This window comes from Erythrolamprus reginae, chromosome 7 (assembly GCF_031021105.1).
Source record: "Erythrolamprus reginae isolate rEryReg1 chromosome 7, rEryReg1.hap1, whole genome shotgun sequence".
In the NCBI taxonomy this organism is placed as follows: Eukaryota; Metazoa; Chordata; class Lepidosauria; order Squamata; family Dipsadidae; genus Erythrolamprus; species Erythrolamprus reginae.
The window spans coordinates 80,956,105-80,979,641 of record NC_091956.1 but is presented as its reverse complement, the minus strand read 5'-3'; the positions used below and the strand labels follow the sequence as shown (position 1 = coordinate 80,979,641).

General features: G+C 40.0%; 1 protein-coding gene across 1 annotated transcript in view; it reads right to left on the bottom strand.

The window, feature by feature from the left end:
* Nucleotides 1–11,582: 11,582 nt before the first annotated feature.
* Nucleotides 11,583–23,537, bottom strand: part of STPG2 (sperm tail PG-rich repeat containing 2) — a 198,314-nt gene continuing 186,359 nt past the window's right edge. Inside the window, exons 13-14 of the mRNA XM_070757988.1 lie at nt 13,288–13,436; nt 11,583–11,896 (exon numbers count right to left, since the gene is read on the bottom strand). Of these exons, the coding sequence (XP_070614089.1) occupies nt 11,863–11,896; nt 13,288–13,436 (183 nt within the window). The 3' untranslated portion in view covers nt 11,583–11,862. The remainder of the gene's footprint in view (nt 11,897–13,287; nt 13,437–23,537) is intronic.

The following is a 23,537-nucleotide window of genomic DNA, read 5'->3' as shown; positions in this document are numbered from 1 at the left end:
AATAACTCTACGCTTCAGCCAGCTGCAAATCCATTGAACTATCCAGGGATTAAGTCCAATCTTCACTAATTTATCTATCAGCTCTTTATGTGGAACCGTATCAAAGGCTTTGCTGAAGTCCAGATAGGCAATATCCACGGCACCACCTTCATCCAACTGTGACATAGTCAAAGAAATCAATGAGATTAGTCTGACATGATTTGCCTTCAGTAAAGCCATGCAGATTTGGGTCTAATAAGTTATTGTTTTTTAGGTGCTGATTTATCCTCTTTTTGAGTAGAGTATCCATCATTTTAACTACAACTGATGTCAAGCTAACTGGCCTGCAGTTACCAGCTTCTCTACTGCCCTTCTTGTCAAGCTAACTGGCCTGTAGTTACCAGCTTCTCTACTGCCCTTCTTGTGGATAGGCACAACACTGACCATTCTCCAATCCTCAGGAACATCTGTTAACAGGGATTGGTTAAACAAATCAGTCAGGGGGGTAGCAATGACAGATCTGACTTCTTTAATGCTTTAGTTTTGAGTGTATAAATAGAAATCAGATATCTGGATATATCTTCTTCCTCTACTGTCCTGAGACAAAAATGTGAATATCATAGTGTTCTGCCGGGCTCTCAGGTAGGAGCCTCCCGAAAATTCAAGGGTACAAATTTCAGACACACACACACGTTTGAAAATTCAAAACAATGTTCTTTATCCCAAAATAAACTAAGCACTCTTTTTGTATTGCAAAGAGCACTCGTCCCAAAACAACCGGGTAGTCTGTACAATTTCCCTTAAGCAGTCATTAAGTACTTAGCTAGCAGCTGTGAAGAAACTTCACACCCCTTCTTCTTCCAACGAAGTGAGACACACACACACACACATGTTGCTCTGCTTTGGTTTCAAAGGAATGAAAAAGCAACAAACAAAGTCCAGAAAACAGCAACACACGATTCCTGAAGAACTCCGATCAGATACTCTTCCACAACTCCGATCAGATACTCTTCCACAACGGCCAAACCCACACGCTGCTATTTATAGCAGCAGCCCTAATTACTGGAGTCCCACTCAACCACAGGTGGCCTCTCTTATCTCCTGTAATATGTCCTTACTTGGTCTCTTCGATGCATAATTCTGCGCTTGGATGGGTCCAAGACGTCTTCATCTGAATCAATGGAAGATAATGGAGATTGACTGCCTGGGCTGTGTGCCAAGCCCCCCTCTTCCAAGTCACTCCCACCTTCTTCTTCGTCCGAGGAAACTAAACTCTGAACTGACTCTGCAATAACACAGGCCTATGACATATTGAAGTTTCCCCTGCATCCACCTCCACATTCCCTGGGGCAGGAGCTGGGCCAGAGCCAACCACAACATCATAGTGTAGGGTTTCCTGCCTAAGCAGGAGGTTGGACATGCACATCCTGCTATTTCCTACCGGGACGGAGCACCTGACCACACTGGTGCTGCCCACCACTGAAACAGGCTATGTAGCCATGGACAATGCTGGCTGGGGAATTCTAGGCGTTGAAGTCCACACAACTTAAAGTTGACAAGACTGAGAAACTATGGGCTATCTTGTCTCTTATCTGACCGCTCTCAAGGTAGCAACTTTGGGCCCTAGTTCCCAAGGTCTTTCTCACATACATAGAAACATAGAAGACTGACGGCAGAAAAAGACCTCACGGTCCATCTAGTCTGCCCTTATACTATTTTTTGTATTTTATCTTAGTATGGATCTATGTTTTTCCCAGGCATGTTTAGATTCAGTTACTGTGGATTTACCAACCACGTCTGCTGGAAGTTTGTTCCAAGGATCTACTACTCTTTCAGTAAAATAATATTTTCTCATGTTGCTTTTGATCATTCCCCCAACTAACTTCATTTATACCATTTATAATTAAGCATTGAAAGACAAGGGAAAGGTGGAAGAAACAAATATGGAACAATTTTGTTCACACAAGACATCACAGATGACATAATTATTCGTAAGTAACATTTTCCAAAACTTTAAGATGATTGAAATCTCAAAATGTTGTGGATGATGGAAGTGGAGATAAGAGTTCACCAATGTGATTCAGGGTCAGAAGCATCAAAAATCAGCAGAAAAAACAACAGTGTCTCCTTTCTAAACTCAAATACTTTTGAAATAAAGTGAGAGGAGCAGAGAGGGTTCAATTTTCAGCCCAACTTCACTTAGTCAATGAATAGTGGCATCCTTTACCATTAGATTATCTGCGGTTGACCTATCCAGATTCCTAAGAGGTCAGTAAGGGGCGAGTACAAGTGCACTAGAGTGCCTTCCGTCCCCTGTCCTATTGCTCTCCTATATCTCCTATTCCTTTCTTCTATTCCTATATCTCTTCTTCTATTCTTTCATTGATATGTTTTACTATGAGTAGCTCCTCTATAACCTTCATCATGTATTTTACTATGTGTGTGTGTATATATATATAGACATGCAAAATATTACACGGGGCAAAACCCGTACTCAGAACAATCTACATATATACAATCTACAGGGTGATTCGACACAAAAATATGTAACCCTTTCCTGGTGCAGAGCTGAAGGGATTGGATACTGTAGCCTAGAGGATAATTCTCTGCCTTACAAGGCAAAGGTTGCAGGTTCAAGTCCCAGTGGGTATGGCTAGCTGATGAGGCCAAAATAAGGCCGAAAATTTTACATCTCCTGTATATCCATATAAATCATCAACTCCAAATTAATTTGGGAGCTATATTCCTAATGGATAAGTTTTATATCTCTTAGCTGCAGTGCACTAATCCTGGAGGCCGAAGATAACGGCTGAAGAATTATCCTGGAAACAACCACTCAGCCTTTTTGTCCCATGAGCAAAAGATTAGATGCTCATAAATACTGATCCAAATGTCTGTTGATTTGACCAAATTTCAAACACTGGGCAACTGAGGAGGAAATCTCTACTACAAATTGAGGAAATGAAGGGAAGGTCAAAGCAAAGTTTACTCCCACAAAAAAATAAAATGTTCTTCCCATATCTCATGTGGTGATCATTCCAAAATGAAGAATGATTACTTTAAGGAATGACAGGTATTTAAATGCTATACATTTAATTCCAAATTTTAATTTAGCAGAACCACTGATTTACTCCAACAACAGTAAATATAATCCAAAATCAATTTAGGAAGACATTTTTATATTTCCTTCTATATTCATATATGTGAGCAGTGAAGGGCTGCAAAAATGTTTACTACCACACTGTGGGCGTGGCTTGACAATCATGTGACCGGGGGTGGCTTAAAGGTCATGTGACTGGATGGGAGTGGCTTACTGACCAAGATGGTGACTCCCTTGCGCTGCCTCCCACACACCCAGTACAAGGTTGCCTCCCGGAGCGTCTGGGCGCGGAAAGGAAAAAGGGGGCGTTCACCTCACCTTCCTCCTTCGGCAGCGACTGTCCTCCTCCTCTTCTTCTTCCTCCTCCTCCCACCCAAATTCCAAGCTTATATTTCTTTCCTAATGGGTTTGCACATATTATTTACATTGATTCCTATGGGAAAAATTGCTTCTACTTAAGAACATTTCTCCTTAAGAACCTGGTTACGGAACAAATTAAGTTCTTAAGTAGAGGTACCACTGTATTCTGCTGCTTCTAGCCAACCAGTATCGTTTGGGCCTGTCCACCCACCAGGATGTAATACCATCCTATTTAGCAAGTTTTCAAGGCTTTGCACATGCGCAAAAGGCACGCGCACAAGTAAAGCGCATGAGCAAGTGGTCGTGCGCATGTGCAGAGGTGGTCACATGCGCTCACATTACCACCTCTGCTTCAAGGCCTCTCTGCTGAGGCATAAGTCCAAATGAGGCCAACAGAACTTTTTCCCCACTTACTAGGATTATATCCTTAGAGAACAAAATGTTTTAGCAATGAAGAAAAGCCAGTGCTACATAGACATTATCGCTTGTCATCAAAACTAGATGAAGAACTGACTCTACAAATTAAGCTTTATAGAAGAAACTGTTTGAGAATGTCCCTTTCACTGTGCCAATGTGTGATTGAAATAAAAAAATAGTTGGTTTTACTGTTAAATCAAGGGCAAGTCTGTGGGTTTAGGGTTTTTCTTTCCTTTTTCAAAGATGACACTTACCAACATAGTAGATGCCTGCTGTAATTCATAATTATAATCTTGGGAAAGGTGTGATGAATGTAGTTTTGTGTCAGTTTTAAGAAGGGTGCTTAGTTTAGAAAAGTTAGATAACTGAGTTGTGGAAAACAACATTATCTACTAATTATACACAGAAGTTAACTCTTCTACCATTTCACAGAATGGTGTTGCCAATTAAAATAATTATAATATTGTCACTGTTCCTTTCACTATTCCACTTGCTTGTGTAATAATCTTTCTTTTTCTGGATTTTAAGAATAGTGTATTTCCTGATTGAAAGAAAGAGAAACAGAATTGAACGGGTCCAAAGACGGGCTACAAGAATGGTGGAAGGTCTTAAGCATAAAACGTATCAGGAAAGACTTCATGAACTCAATCTGTATAGTCTGGAGGACAGAAGGAAAAGGGGGGACATGATCGAAACATTTAAATATGTTAAAGGGTTAAATAAGGTCCAGGAGGGAAGTGTTTTTAATAGGAAAGTGAACACAAGAACAAGGGGACACAATCTGAAGTTAGTTGGGGGAAAGATCAAAAGCAACGTGAGAAAATATTATTTCACTGAAAGAGTAGTAGATCCTTGGAACAAACTTTCAGCATACGTGGTTGGTAAATCCACAGTAACTGAATTTAAACATGCCTGGGATAAACATATATCCATTGTAAGATAAAATACAGGAAATAGTATAAGGGCAGACTAGATGGACCATGAGGTCTTTTTCTGCCGTCAGTCTTCTATGTTTCTATATTATGGTAATATATTTAATATTGCCTAAAACAATTTATGAAGCACAGTACATGAGAAAAGTTATGCAAAAAATAGAGAACTAACAGAGGGAGTAACACTGGCTGATGGATCCATTTTGAACCCAACATAACCAGTACGAACACATTGCATTATTCTATCTTGCCCTAGAAATGCTATTGAGATAGGGATAAGAAACAATCAGCCAAAGAAACTAAAAGAAACATGAGAAAAGAAACATGGAACAGACTAGATGGACCATGAGGTCTTTTTCTGCTGTCAGTCTTCTATGTTTCTAGAGCTTTGGTTGAACATCTGTGGTAGAGTAGATGTCCCTGAATTGTTTGGATTGGAACGAGACAGATAAAAAGGCAGAAATTGATAAAGTATATAGAATGAATTCAAGATTTGCAAGAATATGAAATTATCCAAAGGGGTGCTATTATGCACTTTGTCAGTAAGAAAACAAGGGATCAAGATTGGTAGCAGCATTTTAATATAAATCTGAAGATTGTTAAAACAGCTGTAATGGTTCTTAAAAGAATTTTCTATTAGAACCCTGCATTAGACAAAAGAGTATTCTTTCTTTTACTGATAGATTAAATTAGAAAAAGATTCTATTTCAATGGCACAAATTGGAGGGTATAATTTTTGCTTTTAAACAGCAGAGGTTGCGACTGAAGTCCAGAATGTTAGGGAATTTTCCATTTTATGAAGTTCTCTGCAAAGTTCCCATCTTCCAAAACTTTGAACAAGAAAGACCAGCTAAAATGATCAAAGATCTTCTCTGATTTAAGAAAATTGATGCAGATTATTTTTTCATTAAGTTACTTCAAATAAACAGAGGGATAGAATCAAGATCAATTGAAGTGTTAATACTACTTTATGGTGCCTTGGTAAGGCCACATTTGGAATAATGGATTCAGTTTTGGTCACCATGATGTAAAAAAGATGTGGAGACTCTAGAAAGAGTGCAGAGAAGACCGACAAATTTTATTAGGGGACTGGAGAATAAAATGTATACAGAACTGTTTCAGGAACTTGGTTGAATGAAAAGAAGGACTAGGGGAGACATGATAGCAGCTAATATCTCAGGGGCCACCACAAACAAGAGGGTGTCTAGTTATTCTCCAAAGCACCTGAAGTTAGGACAAGAAGCAATGGGTGGAAACTAATCAAGGAAAGAAGCAATTTAGAACTAAGGAGAAATTTCCTGACAGTCAGAACAATTAATCAGTGGAACAACTTGCTTCCAGAAGTTGTGAATACTCCAACACTGGACGTTTTCAAGGAGATGTTGGATAACCATTTGTCTGAAGTGGTGTAATGTTTCCTGCCTAAGCAGGGGGTTGGAATTGAAGACTTTCAAGGTCTCTTCCAACTCTGTTATTACATTATATTATATATTATAAAACATATATTATATTAAATATTCTAAAATAGCCAACCACGTTTCTAATATTGTCTTATACGTTAGGTAAAAACCCATATTCATCCTCACGAATAAGGTCTTGCAAAATTATTTTCAGAATCAGTAAGAGTAGTTTTATTTATTATTCAATAATGATATTGACCTATAGTTTCTTGTCAAAGTCAAATCTTGTACCTCTTTTGTTATTAGTGCTCTATTGGCTACTTTCAATTCTCTGGCATCTTTCCCTTCTGTAGGCTAGAATTCACCATGTTTTGTAAAGGTTGCAAAAGTTCATCCTCAAAACATATACTGTATAACAAGTACCTGATAATCTATCTGGTTTAGGCATCTTTTATGTTTTAATATTTTTAATAGCTTAACAAACTTAAGTGTGTTTTATCAAAGCAACTTGGTCTACCCAAATATGGCAGGGAACATACTGCTTCCACTTTCGTTTTTCAGCCCCAATCCAGGAGCCTTCGCAGGCCATTGCTTTTAGAACAAATTATTTTTATGTTAAATTTATGATTACTGACAAAGAACTAAAGAGAGACTAGTATAGATCTATTTTAAGCCATTTAGCTCTCACCAGCTAGCTGTACGCTTCTGGGATTCGAACCCAGACTACTTGCATGTTAGGTAGACGTATTAACCTCTAAGCCACGGGCTCTCTTGGCTTGGATCGGCTATATAAGGAGAGAGATTAAGTGGGAACAGTATGCTCCATCCCATGCTTAGACAGACCAGGTTGCCTTGATAAAAACACTTAATGTCATTTACTTTTTACACACTGCAATAATATTGATGAAATGTTTTTTGCATGGACATACTGTCTGTCTGTCTGTCTGTCTGTCTGTCTGTTTGTTTGTTTGTTGATTGATTGATTGATTGATTGATTGCATTTGTATGCTGCCCCTCTCTGGAGACTCGGGGCGGCTAACAACAGTGATAAAAACAGAATGTAAAAATCCAATACTAAAACAGCTAAAAACCCTTGTTATAAAACCAATCATACATACAAACATACCATGCATAAATTGTACAAGCCTAGGGGGAAAAAAATATCTTAGTTCCCCCATGCCTGACGGCAGAGGTGGGTTTTTACGAAAGGCAAGGAGGGTGTGGGCTGTTCCAATCTCTGGGGGGAGTTGGTTCCAGAGGGCCGGGGCCGCCACAGAGAAGGCTCTTCCCCTGGGTCCCGCCAAACTACATTGTTTAGTTGATGGGACCCAGAGAAGGCCCACTCTGTGGGACCTAACTGGTCGCTGGGATTCGTGCGGCAGTATTTCCCCCTGTAATTTCAATATATATTTTTTCCTTCTTGTAATTTATATGTTAAACATTTGCTTCTTAACATCCTCACATATCTTTTTAAGCTTCATTCCATGCCTTAACATAGTTACAGTACTTTGAAATAAGATAACAATTCACACTTGTCTTAGTGTAACTTGCTAGTTGCACGTAGATGTTTTAATTAATTAAAATGGAATTGGCATGTAAATGCATGGATGCTATCACATTTTGCCTGCAACGTACTGTACATCTAATATTACTGTGAATGACTCCTAATTGATTATGATGTAGTAGTTCTTTATTAGTATATGATAAAAAAAAAATGATCAGTAGAATTACCGTCAGTTTAAGGCACTTGATTGCTGACAATAGCAATGATAGATTCAGTATTCTTTTTAATTGGTAGTTAGCTTTTGTGCTTTGTTAAGACTAGCACTTACATCTGTATATTGTCTACATAAAACTCATTTTGAGTCTCCTTTCAAGAATACAAATTATGCAAATTTTGCAGTTTCAAGTCTTTCTTTAATGGCTTTCATTTCTGTATCAGTTGACAGCCAATTTAAATAATAAGTTTCACTCATCATTAAACTAGGAGAGAGAAAGGCACAACAGTAACAGATTGTGGGGTCGATCCCTTATGAATCCCACACTGCTACAAACACCTTGTTAAGTGCTAGAAACTGTTTTCTTCAAAACAGTGTCATGGTCATTAGTTCTACTATTATAGATAATGAAAGAATCTGAAGACATCACTGTATATGCAGGCTAGTGGTAATTTGCATTCAAAATTAAACGTCTTCATTTATATTCTAAACATAGCATCTGGTGACTCCAATGCTGTGTCTGATTTCAGGTAGGCAATACCCTATTTCTCATATTAAGCCATCACTTTCACGGGAATATTAGGTCTTCTAGGTGTTGTGGTTAGCTCTGGCCCAGCTCCTGCCCCAAGGACTGTGGATGTGGGGGAGACATCCCCGTGCTGCAGGCCTGTTTTGCCCCCGGTGGAATCTGATGATGAAGGCTCCTCTGACCAAGAAGACATGAGTGACAGGGAGGAGGAGAGTGTGGCAGACAGCTCAGAAGGAGATCAATTATCTAGCTCCTCCTTGGATTCAGAACAAGAGTTAATGATACAGCCACGCATGCGGAGAGCGATGCATAGGCAACAACAACTGAAAGATTATTATCAAAGAAAATGAGGCCACCTGTGGTTGGGTGGGGCTGTGGTCATTAGTGAGGCTGCTATAAAGAGCAGCCTGTGGGTTTGGCCATTGTGGAGGATTATCTGATCCTTGTGTTTCGTGCCTGCTTTACTGACTTTGACCTTTTGTGTGCTGATTTTTCCCTGCTTTGAAACTAAACCAGAGCAAAGGGTGTTTCACTTTGTGAAAGAAGGACTGTGAATTGCCTCACAGCTGCAAGCTAAGTATCACAGAACTGATAAGGGACTTGTATAAATTACCAGTTTGTTTGGAGACCAGTGCTCTTTGCTATACCAAAAGAGGGCTTGGTTTAAGTGAATTTTCATTATAAACAACATTGTTTTGAATTTTCAAACGTGTGTGTGTCTGAAATTTGTACCTGTGAATTTTTGGGAGGAGTCTACCAGAGAGCCCGGCAGAACATCTAGGCATGCTTAAAATGGTACCCATTTGCATTTGATAAATCTGGTCTGGCTGTTCACTGACCTAGAGAGATGAGCCAATTTGTACTTTCAAGATTTAATTGAGTTTGATATATGAATATATGAATATCTCCGGGACCGCCTTCTGCCGCACGAATCCCAGCGACCAGTTAGGTCCCACAGAGTTGGCCTTCTCCGGGTCCCGTCGACAAAACAATGTCGATTGGCAGGACCCAGGGGAAAAGCCTTCTCTGTGGCGGCCCCTGCCTTCTGGAACCAGCTACCCCCCAGAGATCAGAATTGCCCCTACCCTCCTCGCCTTTCGCAAGCTCCTTAAAACCCACCTCTGTCGTCAGGCATGGGGGAACTGAGATATGCTTTCCCCCTAGGCCTATACAATTTATGCATGGTATGTTTGTGTGTGTGCTTGTTTGGTCTTTAATAAGGTTTTTTTTAAGTTATTTTAAATATTAGATTTGTCATATGCTGTTTTTATTATTGTTGTTAACCGCCCCGAGTCTACGGAGAGGGGGCGGCATACAAATCAAATCAAATCAAATCAATACATACATACATACATACATACTGCTCATGCCCTCATCACCTCGAGGTTCGATTACTGCAACGCTCTCTACATGGGGCTACCTTTGAAAAGTGTTCGGAAACTTCAGATCATGCAGAATGCGGCCACGAGAGCCATCGTGGGGCTTCCTAGATTCGCCCACATTTCTGCAACACTCCGCGGCCTGCACTGGCTGCCGATCAGTTTTCGGTCACAATTCAAAGTGTTGGTCATGACCTTTAAAGCCCTACATGGCATTGGGCCAGAATACATCCGGAACTGCCTTCTACCGCACGAATCCCAGCGGCTGATAAGGCCCCACAGAGTTGGCCTTCTCCGGGTCCCGTCGACCAAACAATGTCGTTTGGCGGACCCCAGGGGAAGAGCCTTCTCTGTGGCGGCCCCGCCCTCTGAAACCAACTCCTCCCAGAGATTAGAACGGCCCCCACCCTCCTTGTCTTTCACAAATTACTTAAGACCCACCTTTGTCGCCAGGCATGTTAAGTCGCCAGGCATGTTAAGTTATCCTTTCCCCCTAGGCTATTACAAGTTATGCATGGTATGTTTGTGTGTATGTTTGGTTTTTTATAATAAGGGTTTTTTAGTTGTTTTTATTAATTGGATTGTTCATGTTGTTTTACCACTGTTGTTAGCCACCCCGAGTCTGCGGAGAGGGGCGGCATACAAATCCAATAAATAATAATAATAAATAATAATAATACACCTAAAGCTATGAAACTGCTTTCGTCAATCTACCCAATAAGGGAAAAATCCAAGTCCAATAAAGTCTTGCCCAGATATTTTTCCTGTTTTGAAAGCTTACGATTCCTGCTCTCTGAAACAGCATTCCCCAGAAACATTTGTTTGGCCCCTCGTCCTAACTTTGTTCAAGGATCCTTAAAATCTGCTATTCGTGGATGCCTGCTTTTCTAACACAAAACCACAGCTATTGTATACCCCTGATAGGAGATTGCTACACTTACCTTATCTCGCATGGTGATTCTCTTCCATCCAATGTGCCGCTTGAGGAAGGATTCACATAGATCCACGAGGGAAGGGAGGGATTCTCATCTAGCCAACCAGATCAACTGAATCAACCCTGGCACTCAATGGGAAAACAGGTGTTGCAAACAAAATTGCCCTGACATCCTTGTTGGTTTTAATATGATTTAATGTGGTATTCCGCCACAGTTTAAGTAGAGTTAAGTGGTCTTATAAATGTGAGACCACATTTGGAATACTGTGTTCAGTTCTGGAGACCTCACCTACAAAAAGATATTGACAAAATTGAACGGGTCCAAAGACGGGCTAAAAGAATGGTGGAAGGCATAAAACGTATCAGGAAAGACTTAATGAACTCCATCTGTATAGTCTGGAGGACAGAAGGAAAAGGGGGGAGATGAGCGAAACATTTAAATATGCTAAAGGGTTAAATAAGGTCCAGGAGGGAAGTGTTTTTAATAGGAAAGTGAACACAAGAACAAGGGGACACAATCTGAAGTTAGTTGGGGGAAAGATCAAAAGCAACGTGAGAAAATATTATTTCACTGAAAGAGTAGTAGATCCTTGGAACAAACTTCCAGCAGACGTGGTTGGTAAATCCACAGTAACTGAATTTACACTTGCCTGGGATAAACATATATCCATCCTAAGATAAAATACAGGAAATATTATAAGGGCAGACTAGATGGACCATGAGGTCTTTTTCTGCCGTCAGTCTGCTATGTTTCTATTTAATATTTTTTTAAAAAAATTATCTATTCAAAAGTACAATAGGTACACACTCAAAGAATAAATTTAAAAGGGAATATTGCCTTTAGGTTTCTTTATTCATTCTTGAAGATACACAAGAATACATATCAGGAATGTAGAGAAAAAAATAGGATGGTAGCATTTGTTACAAAGAAAATTTTGAAAACAAAAAAAAGGATATCTTCTCAGAATAGATATTGTGTTTCTACAGAATGTAAGTCAGTGCTTTGTTCTTGAGCAGTTTTTTTGTTTTTTTTATTTATTCGTGGTTTTTTTTTATGCAAGTTGATGCAAGACACTAAATCACGGTTGCCTTTACAAGAGAAATTTCAGCGGTATCACTTATTATCAGATACGGAAGCTTCACTTTGCCTGCAAAGAGACATAACAAAAAGATTGTACATTTATCATGGTTTTCCGCAGTTGCCTTTTCTAGATAGGAAGGAGCATTGGTTTACCTGAATGGTCTTCTCCGTGTACTGTGGAGAGAGTCCAAGCATGAGAACAAACTCTGGTCGGTTGTTAGGGACGGAGTTTAAATTTAGCTTGAAGATTTATTTTATTTTATTTATTTATTTAGTCCAATACATAATACACATTGAAGAGAAAGATAAGTAATAATATAAGTAAAGAAAAGAATAGAAGGAAAGATATAAAAGTATAGGTGGACATATTTGAAAGGAAGAAAAGATAAATGAGATAAGGAGAGACAATTGGACAGGGGACGGAAGGTGCACTTATGCACGCCCCTTACTGACCTCTTAGGAACCTGGAGAGGTCAATCGTGGATAGTCTAAGGGAAAAATGTTGGGGGTTAGGGGTTGACACTACTGAGTCAGGTAATGAGTTCCACGCTTCAACAACTCGGTTGCTGAAGTCATATTTTTTACAGTCAAGTTTGGAGCGGTTAATATTAAGTTTGAATCTGTTGCGTGCTCTTGTGTTGTTGCGATTGTGTTGGTGCCGAAAGCAGCTGTGCATCTGCTATCGTGCATATGTGAGTGCCCACACCCATAATTCAATGCCTGAGAACAGCAAAAATGGCCTCCACTGCTCCCCTGGAGGCCTGGAACAGCCTATTTCCCAACATCTACTGGGCCCAGAGGGTTCCCTGGAGCTTGGGGAGGGCAAAAATGCCCTCCCCATCCCCTCGTACACTCTCCAGAAGCCAAAAATGCCCTCCCAGAGCCTCTGGGTGAGGCGGAAATCAACTGGCGGACACATTGGTAATGGCTTGCCACCTGTGGCACTTGTTCCATAGATTCGCCATCACTGACTTATAGCAATGAGACTTGATTGGCTAAAGAAAATGGCAGCATTGAAAAAGAAGTGAGGCAGATAGGTGGAAGTTCCGTCACAGAATAAAATGCCTCGAGATGGTCGTAGCTACATCAATAAAAGAAGAATGAGCCGGGGTGGCGCAGCAGGTAGAGTGCTGTACTGCAGGCCACTGAAGCTGACTGTAGATCTGAAGGTCAGTGGTTCAAATCTCTTCACCGGCTCAAGGTTGACTCAGCCTTCCATCCTTCCGAGGTGGGTGAAATGAGGACCCGGATTATGGGGGCAATAGGCTGGCTCTGTTTAAAAAGTGCTATTGCTAACATGTTGTAAGCCGCCCTGAATCTAAGGAGAAGGGCGGCATAAAAATCAAAGAAAGAAAGGAAGGAAAGAAAGAAAGAAAGACAGAGAGAGAGAGAGAGAGAGAGAGAGAGAGAGAAAGAAAGAAAGAAAGAAAGAAACAAGCAGAAGGCTATCATACTCACTTTGAATATTGTGGATCAGATGTACAAAAAAGGTCTTCTCTGCCTCTTGCGGGTTTAAAGATGGAACTTCTCACTCGAATCATAACTGGACTATTTAATGTAACATTGTACGTCCTCTTCAAGACAGTATCTTTTAAAAGTGGACTGAGCTGTGGAGATTAAAAACAAACATGCATTGCGCTATAGATACATTTTGCAAATTATCAATAGGCTAAAGTATAGGAATATGAGAAAGGTTTGGAGAAAAACATTTTTTGTAAAATAAAGTTAACCTTATACATTAAAGTTTACTAAGAATCTTCTAGAAAGAAAAATATAATCATTTTTTTAAATTAATAACCCGTTTAACAATGAGATACCTCCGGAACCGCCTGCTACCGCACGAAAAAACTGAAAAAGCCATTAAAATGTATATGGCTCCAGGCAACTTGGATAGGTTTTGGCTTGCTTTGTCAGCTTTCTACTACCATTCTCAGTGTTAACCCCTCCACGCTACAAAAAGAATAACTACCTATGATGTCCCCATGTCACCAATGGCCTTCTGCAGTTCTCTGTAGAGTCAGGAACTTGATTTATTAAATGTAATATAAAAGGTGACAGTGCCATATTAAAAAAGAGCCAAATGAACTGAAATCCAAAGGGAAAAAGCAGGGCTTGTGTGTTACAGAAGACCACAAAGAAACATCTAAGAGTTCTTAAGTACCATCTAATACCTATTAAAACCATTTTTAAAATACAAAAATAGACTAAATTATTTTAATTATATGATTATTATGTCCTTCTTGCCTGTCAATCATATCCCAGTGACTTATGTGAACTCTGTGCTTGCCTAAGAACATATGTCTCACAAGGACTTTGCATCATAATATGAAGACCAATCCATTATTTGTTTGTTTGTTTATTTATTTAGTTAGTTAGTTGGTTAGTCCAATACATAATACACATTGAAGAGAAAGATATGTAATAATATAAGTAAAGAAAAGAATAGAAGAAAAGATATAAAAGTATAGGTGAACATATTTGCAAGGAAGAAAAGATAAATGAGATAAGGAGAGACAATTGGACAGGGGACGGAAGGCACACTGGTGCACTTATGCACGCCCCTTACTGACCTCTAAGGAACCTGGAGAGGTCAATCGTGGATAGTCTAAGGGGAAAATGTTGGGGGTTAGGGATTGACACTACTGAGTCAGGTAATGAGTTCCACGCTTCGACAACTCGGTTGCTGAAGTCATATTTTTTACAGTCAAGTTTGGAGCGGTTAATATTAAGTTTGAATCTGTTGCGTGCTCTTGTGTTGTTGTGATTGAAGCTGAAGTAGTCATTGACAGGTAGAACGTTGCAGCATATGATTTTGTGGGCAATACTTAGATCGTGTTTTAGGTGACGTAGTTCTAAGCTTTCTAGACCTAGGATTGATAATCTGCTTTTAGAGGGTATTCTGTTTCAAGTGGAGGAGTGAAGGAAGTTAATTAAACAATAAAAATAAATAAAAGCTTGTTCTACTTTTTAAGAACAAAATCATAGAATTACAATGTGCTTCTCTGAAGGACAGAGCAAAAAGTGCAAAAACAACTGCCTTAACTCAAATGTTAAGACAGAAATGCACTGAATAACTGTTCATATTTGTGTAAAACTAATGGCAACTATTCTCCTCAACAAAACAGTAACACTTGGGATAAAATCATGTTGTCGAATATGCACAAAACAAAATCATACAGTCAACAAAAAATTTGTGCATTAGAAAAATCAACAATGAATCAAAGGTTCCCAAAATTAGTGTTTTACATAAAGTAGAGAGCGAGGCCTATAGTTATATATTCAGAGTGAAAAACTGGCTTAGAATTGCAAATTGGAACAAAAAACGATAAATAAGGAGGAAAAATGCAAAGGAATTTCATTAGGTTATTTCCAGTAACCATTGTTATGGTGTTGTTCCTGTTATTTCTAGCTACATTCAAGGTGGCCAACAATACATGCAATTTTAAACTTAATAAAAATTCTGATTTCTGGCAAAAACAACTTTAGGGTCGATCTAAGATATTTTTATTCTGCTTACTTGACCGAAGGTGCAAAGGATGCAGCATTAATATACAGTGATACCTCGTCTTACGAATTTAATTGGTTCCGGGACGAAGTTTGTAAGATGAAAAGTTTGTAAGACGAAACAATGTTTCCCTTAGGAATCAATGGAAAAGCGATTAATGCGTGCAAGCCCAAAACTCACCCCTTTTGCCAGCTGAAGCGCCCGTTTTTGCACTGCTGGGATTCCCCTGAGGCTCCCCTCCATGGGAAACCCAACCTCCAGACTTCCGTGTTTTTGTGATGCTGCGATTTTGCTGAGGTTCCCCTCGCTGGGAAACCCCACCTCCGACTTCCGTTGCCAGTGAAGCGCCCGTTTTTGTGCTGCATTCCCCTGCAGCATCGCAAAAACACGGAAGTCCAGAAGTGGGGTTCCCCATGGAGGAGACCCTCAGGGGAATCCCAGCAGTGCAAAAACAGGCACTTCGCTGGCAACAGAAGTCCGGAGGTGGGGCATCCCATTGGCGGTGGCTTGAGTTTGTAAGGCGAAAATAGTTTGGACGAAGAGGCAAAAAAAATCTTAAACACAGGTTTGTATCTCGAAACGTTGGTATGACGAGGGGTTTGTAAGACGAGGTATCACTATATATTAGATTTGTATGCCGCCCCTCTCTGAATACTTACATTAATAGTGCTATAACAGTTGCTACCTATTTGGCTTTATGAAATGTCTTCAAGAATAATCAGATCACAATTGTGTGAGGGAAACCATAGGATAGTTCAAAGGATGTTTAGATCTGGCCTGAGGGGCCACCTTGGAAACAGTGAAGGACCGTCTCGGCACAACCCTAAAGTGACCCTCAATGAAATCAAGTTTGACACCCTTGATCAAGAGGAAAATGGCCTCAAAAATGGCATTGTTTGTTATCAGAACATGACCTTGTGTGGCTTCTTCCTATTCTAACGGATCTCTAAAACTACATAATTCTCATGGGATAAATTTTCAGATTATTGTATTATATTAGCAGGAAAGGACACATGGTACAAATCTTTTCTCAAAGGGAGGTGCATTCAGTTATACTGTTTCATGTGTGATTTTATTTTTTTCCTTCCAGATTTTCCTTATAAAGTTCCTGGCTAAAATTGCTTTTTGTATGTTGAAGTTTTTTATAAAACCCTTGTAAACAAGTGATTCAGACCTTCTCCAGAGTCTCACTTTTGTGTGAAGTTTAGGTCTAGTAGCTTTCAAATTTATTTTGAAGGGAACGAGCCCTTGGAACAACAAGGGCTTTGCATTCATTCATTCATTCATTCATTCATTCATTCATTCATTTATTCCAATACACAATACATATTGAAGAGGATAGACATTAAGTATTATATATAAAGAAAAGATATAAAAGTAGAGGAGAAGATATATGAAAGGAAGAAAAGATATATGAGATATGAGATAAGGAGAGACAATTGGACAGGGGACGAAAGGCACAATTATGTACGCCCCTTACTGACCTCTTAGGAACCTGGAGAGGTCAATTGTGGATAGTCTAAGGGAGAAATGTTGGGGGTTAGGGGTTGACACTACTGAGTCCGGTAATGAGTTCCACGCTTCGACAACTCGATTGCTAAAGTCATATTTTTTACAGTCAAGCTTGGAGCGATTAATATTAAGTTTGAATCTGTTGTGTGTTCTTGTGTTGTTGCGGTTGAAGCTGAAGTAGTCATTGACAGGCAGGACATTGCAGCATATGATCTTGTGGACAATACTTAGATCGTGTTTTAGGCGTCATAGTTCTAGGTTTTCTAGGCCCAGGATTGTTAGTCTATTTTCATAGGATATTCTGTTTCGAGTGGAGGAGTGAAGGGCTCTTCTGGTGAAGTATCTTTGGACATTTTCTAGGGAGTTGATGTCATAATTTATCAGAAGTAATTATTGATTAAAGCAAAAAACATTTTGCATACAAGTTTATACGAAAGCACATTTAAAAATCCAGTGAAACCTTCAATTGCCCCTCATGAGTTAAATCACTCCACCCTGCCAAGCATTTAAATTGTTTGCCAAAAGATGCTGTATGATGTATTCATTATTTGGTGGAGGTTTGAGGCTGGTATGCAAAAAAAAATTGAACATATTGGCCTTGAGCTTTAAATAGAATATATTTGAGAACGAATATTCTCAAATTAATGAATCCATGCAAAACATCATCTCGTGAAACAGTAGGTGTCCTGAAATTTACTTTTTTCATATGCACACAAACTCTCTTTAGATAAAGGTTATTAGTTAATTATAAGCTTGCTACGGCATAATGGTAGCACATACAATGGATTCTGCAGCGACACCAAGATCCTTTTGTCAGTGCAATATTCTACATTCCTATTAAATTGCAGCCAATCAAAAAGCAGTTCATAAAAATTCAAAAGGATGCATGACGTAGCCTTTCTGAGAGTATAGCCTTCGGCTATGCAATTCTGCTAGCTGCAAGAAGATAACATAGTTTGGCATTTAAATTTAAAATTGTTTAAATTTTTTTGCATTGAGCATTACCGGTATTTAAAATAGGAGGCAAAAAAAAAAGTGCATACATATTCATGTTTCTTTTGGCCGTGCTCTACTTCATTCTCCTACATAGGCATAAATCTATTCTTCTACTAATATACAAATATCCACAGAGTTCGGCTTGGTTTTTGGGAGGTGAACGTAAGACTGAATTGGCCTTCAAAAATCAAATTATCTCCAGCCCTCCCCTATAGTTCTATTATTTTGTGCCAGTGCTTCATCAGCTTTATGAAATAAAATATACTGCCTTGGATAAAGGTCCATTATTCATATTTGCAACTATACCGGTAATTGCAGAAATAGGCTTTTAAAGTCTCTCAAACATAGGTTGGTGATATCTTCTTATTATTGGAGAGACAAACTATTTAATTTGACTTGCAGAAGGATGCAGATTGAACCTGAATGTATTAGTTCAGTCAGGAGTTTTGTTCATACCCCTTCTGTCATGTAAACAATTAAAATAAGATTTTACATATTTGTTCATCTTCAGAGTTTAATTACAAGCAATTGAGAATATGATGAAAAGGCTGGGTAATAACTATCTCAATAAGTAAACAAATGAATGGCACTTGGGTTATGCTCGCATCTTGCACAATCATATAAGTAAAAATCTGTCATTTTTAAAAATATTTTGATCCTGTTTGAGCGCACCCTCTGTTTCAACTGTTGCAACAAGAATGATGAAGGAAATGGAGCCCCTCCCTTATGAAACCAGGTTGCAACGCCTTGGTTTCTTCAGCCTTGAAAGACGGCGTTTAAGGGGTGACTTCATTGAAGTGTATAAAATCATGCATGGGATAGAAAAGGTGGATAGAGAAAAATTCTATTCTCTATCACACAATACTAGGACAAGGGGGACACTCCCTAAAGCTCATAGGTAAGAAAGCGAGGACAAATCAAGGGAAATATTTCTTCACCCAGAGGGTCATTGGTTTGTGGAATTCCCTTCCAGAAGAGGTCGTGACAGCTGTCAGCCTGGATAGCTTCAAGGCAGGATTAGACAGATTCGTGGATGCCAAGTGTATCGGTGGTTATTGAAACGGATGTCCAAGTGCCATCTCTATGTTGATTGAGGCAGGCAGGATTCCCTTGAGTACCATTTGTTGGGGGTCAAGGGAAAGGGAGGGTCTTGCCTTTTCTTTCTGCTCAAGAACCCCATGGACAATTCGTGGGCCACTGTGTGACACAGAATGCTGGACTCAATGGGCTTTGGCCTGATTCAGCATGGCTCTTCTTATGTTCTTATGTTAATGTGACTGTTGCACACAGGCTTTTACTTGCTTTATATGTTGAATGTGATCTAATCACATTCTTAATATGTTGATCTTTCTGGGGATCTACACATTCTGTACAGTGGTGGGTTGTAAATGATTTTGCTACTGGTTTACATCCTTGTGCAACGCTTCTGCGTAAACGTGACGCTTCTGCGCATGCGCAAGCATCCCGGGTGGGTGGGCGGAGCATCCTGGGTGAGTGGGCGGAGCATCCCGCCACCTGTGCTACCAATTCTAATAACTGGAGCACGATTTTTTAAAAAATTCGGGTTCGGGTCTGGCATGCTGAGCACCACAAAATTCGGTACGGACCCGAATTGTGCGAGTTCGGTTCGGCTAACACTACCCAGAACTTTATGGTTCCTTGCATTATTTTTTCTTTTAAAAAAACCCTGCATTGCACTATTTTTTAATGTATTAAAACTTTTACAGACCCTAGGTTTGTTTAGCCAGGGAAATTACAGGAAATAAATTGAGATTCTCTCCTATTGCATGATGAATGGGAATGATTTGCACAGAATATTAAATGATTTCTTGGTGCCTCTGTTGTAGCATACAATATAGCAATAAGCACTATATGAATTCAAAATGCAATTCGTAAACCTCAACTGTTTCCTGAAATGAAATGATTGCTTGGATGCTTCTGTGGTGTTTCCACGGTCTATGACCACCTTCAGGAGCAGAATGGAATACTGCTATTATACTACATGCATTTCAATAGGCTCAGTCAATGTATTTAGAAGCAGATAAAACAGTATTCTCTCCCAAATATTATACACAACTATGGTACAATTTTACTGATCATACAGTACGTGAGCTATGTACAACATGAGACACAATTTAAAGGTTGAATGAACTGAGCTGATAAGTATCTACAAATTGTCAACAGTTCTTGAAATGAAAAAAAAACCCCTACATTAATTTCATCATTTACTTTTTTCTTTTATAACTTTTTGTTTTATTACAGGTTACTGACTCCGAGATAAAGATTCAGATAATGACAAATTTCTTTAATAGTGAAGAAGCAATCTTTCCCATCACCATATATAGCATCAAGAGAATAGCAGAGAAACTATTAGCACTTTTAATTTGATTTTTTCAATTATATTTTCAGCACTTTTGAAAGCAAAACCCAACTGAAAATGAAGTACAACCCTCGAGGTTCTATGGTTTATGGCAGTGTTTCCCAACCTTGGCAACTTGGAGATATTTGGACTTCAACTCCCAGAACTGGTAGCTTATTGATTTTGGAATCTGTATTACGCATTAATAGTGATACCTCAGTACTTGACTGCTTCAAAATTTGTTGAATTTGGTACTCAATGCTTTTTGACATAAAAACGCTCTCCTGCTACCAATGTTCCCTCTAATTTTTTTTCAGGGTGGGCGGAAAAGTATAGTGTCTGAGCGGCTGTCCCCTTGGGACTGGGTGGCATAGAAGTATAAATAAATAAACAAATAAATAAATGAATGAATGAATGAATAATAAATCCCTTCTTTTTTATTAAAAGAAATTAATAATAAAACAAAACAAAACTCTATTACTATTAAAACTAAAACAACCAGCAAATCCAAAAACATAGCTATTAATAAAAACAGGTGAGGGCTGCGGGTTTTTTTCTCTGTTATTATTTAAGTGCTTTTACCATATGCTTTAAATCAAGAGTCATCTCTCTCTCTGTTTCTCTCTCTTTCCTGTCATTCTCTGCCTCAATCATTTTCTCATTTCTCTTTTTTCTCCCCTTTATTCTATCATTTCTCTCTCTCTTCCTTCCACTCCTCTCTCTCTCTTGCTTTCTTCCTCTCTCTCACTCTCTCTCACTCTCTTCCTTCCTCTCTCCTCTCTCTCTCTTTCTTTCTTGCTCTCCCTCACTCTCTCTCTCTTCCTTCCTAACTTCTCTCTCTCTCCCTTCTTTTCTTTCCTTCTCTCTTCCTTCCACTTTTTTCTCTTTCTCTCTCTCTTTTCCTTCCTTCCCCTTTTTCCCTCCCTCTCTTTCTCCCTCTCTCCCTTTATATTTATCTCTTCCTTCCTTCCCCTCTTCCTCCCTTTCTCTCTCCCTCTCGTTCACTTTTCTCTCCCTTCCTTCCCTACCTCCCTCTTTCTTTCCTCTCCACTTCTCTTTCCCTCCCTCTCTTTCCCTTCTTTCTCTCCACGTCTCCGGCAGGCAGCCGGCTTTGGCACCAGGCTCAAGCCAGCTGCCCGGGAAAGCCCTGTAACGGCCAGAAAAGCCGGCTTTCCGGGAAAGCAGCGCGCTTTTCAAATATGATGCTTTCCTGCAACTCTTTCCTGGGCAGAAGGGGGAGGAGGGCCCCCCCCCCCCAGGAAAGAGGTGCAGGAAAGCAGCGTGTCTGAAAGGCGGGCTGCTTTCCCGGAAAGCACAGGGCTTTCCCGCCGCTCCCCCCCGAAAACACAATGGAGGTCCAAGATGACAGGCAGGGCAAAGTGGGGTGGAGCAACGGGAGGCTCAAGCTGGTGGCGGCAGACCTCTGTTGTGTTTTCGGCTGGGGGGGGAGGAGGACCTTCCTGACTCCCTCACTCAGCGCTTCGCCCAGGATGACAGGCAGGGCGAAGCTGCGTGACGCAACCGGAGGCTCAAGCAGGCAGCTTCCGTGCTTTTCTTTCGGTGGACGAGGAGAGGGGGTGGATGGGGCGGGCGGGAGGCAGCGCCGAGAGGCCAGGGGCGCAAGGGGGCCGGAGGCACGGTGGGAAGGCAGGGGCGGCCGCGGCTCCCTTTCCTTACTGCCGGCGCCCCCCCCCTGCGGGCTGGCAGGGGGATAGGGAGTGCACGCCCGTGGAAAAGGGTGCACGGGTGGGTATTTTGGGGGGGCGCGTGCGCACGCAGCTTACAGTGAACACTGCCTGCTACTCATCATTTGTTTGGTACTCGACACACTGTGATAGGAAAATGGGAACCACTGTGGAGAATGGACATGAAGTCGCTCATGTTGGGAAGGATGTCACAAAAAGAAGAGGAAGATGGCTGCAGAGGACAGATAGGAAGTCAGGCATGCTGGGAAGATCCATGACATAGGAAAAGGAACAGACAGGAAGTCCTTCCTGGCTGAAAGAAAAGATCACGTGATAAGTCATGTGGTTTGTTTGGCACTCATCTACCAGAACCAATTAATAATGAGTACCAAGATATCACTGTCTTTTCTGAAATTGGGCTTTATCTTGTTGTTTCAATGCTTTAGTATTACAAATTGTTTAACTCTGCTTGCTTATATAAACTAAACTTAATAAAAATACAAAAAGCCTTATAATATTAAATTGTAAATCTGATGTTGTCTTCCAATATACCAGAAGAGCATATTTGTATTGGACAAGAGATGCCTTTTTGCTAGTGACACTCATTACTAATTGTCTAAAAGGGCAAAATGAAGCATGTTGCTTCTACGGACGGACGGCCTTCATATTAAAGCAACTATTAGCTGCCTGCCAAAAGTGAGGTGACTCGTAAGTACAAAGCTTGTGAAACCATATATCAGTGAGAAAGTTTTATAGCTTCAGGGTTGCTTGCAAATCAATCCCTTGGAGTGGGGCAGCCATTAGTAGCTTTTAAGACTGCCGAGCGCTGTGTCATTCACTGTTGCTTTGACACATTAATGCATTAATGGTATGCATGAGGCTGACATAACTTGTCTGAAATGCTATTATTGTAATTATTTGACATATTTGACTGGACAGCAAAATTAAGAATGGCAACAAAGGAGTGTGTAAATATTAAGACATCCTTTGAACATTCATCTGTTACCAAGCACACATAATATGGACCATTTTAAAAATATTTGATATCAGTATGATATGTAAGAAGTCCTGTCAAAGGAAATATTCATTCATTCATTCATTCATTCATTCATTCATTTATTTATTATTGGATTTGTATGCCGCCCCTCTCCAGAGACGCGGGGTGGCTAACAGCAATAATAAGACAGCATATAATAATAATCCAATACTAAAAACAATTAAAAACCCATTAATATAAAAACCAATCATACATACAGACATACCATGCATAAAATTGTAAAGGCCTAGGGGGAAAGAGTATCTCAATTCCCCCATGCCTGGCGCCAGAGGTGGGTTTTAAGTAGCTTACAAAAGGCAAGGAGGGTGTGGGCAATTCTAATCTCTGGGGGGAGATGGTTCCATAGGTCCGGGGCCGCCACAGAGAAGGCTCTTCCCCTGGGTCCCGCCAAGCAGCATTGTTTAGTTGACGGGACCCGGAGAAGACCCACTCTGGTCTTCCATAATCATGGAACAAGGGGAGAGTTGCATGAAAATATTATTTATTTATTAGATTTGTATGCCGCCCCTCTCCGTAGACTCAGGGCGGCTAACAACAGTAGTAAACAGCATATAACAAATCTAATGCTTAAAATAAATAAAAACCCTTATTTAA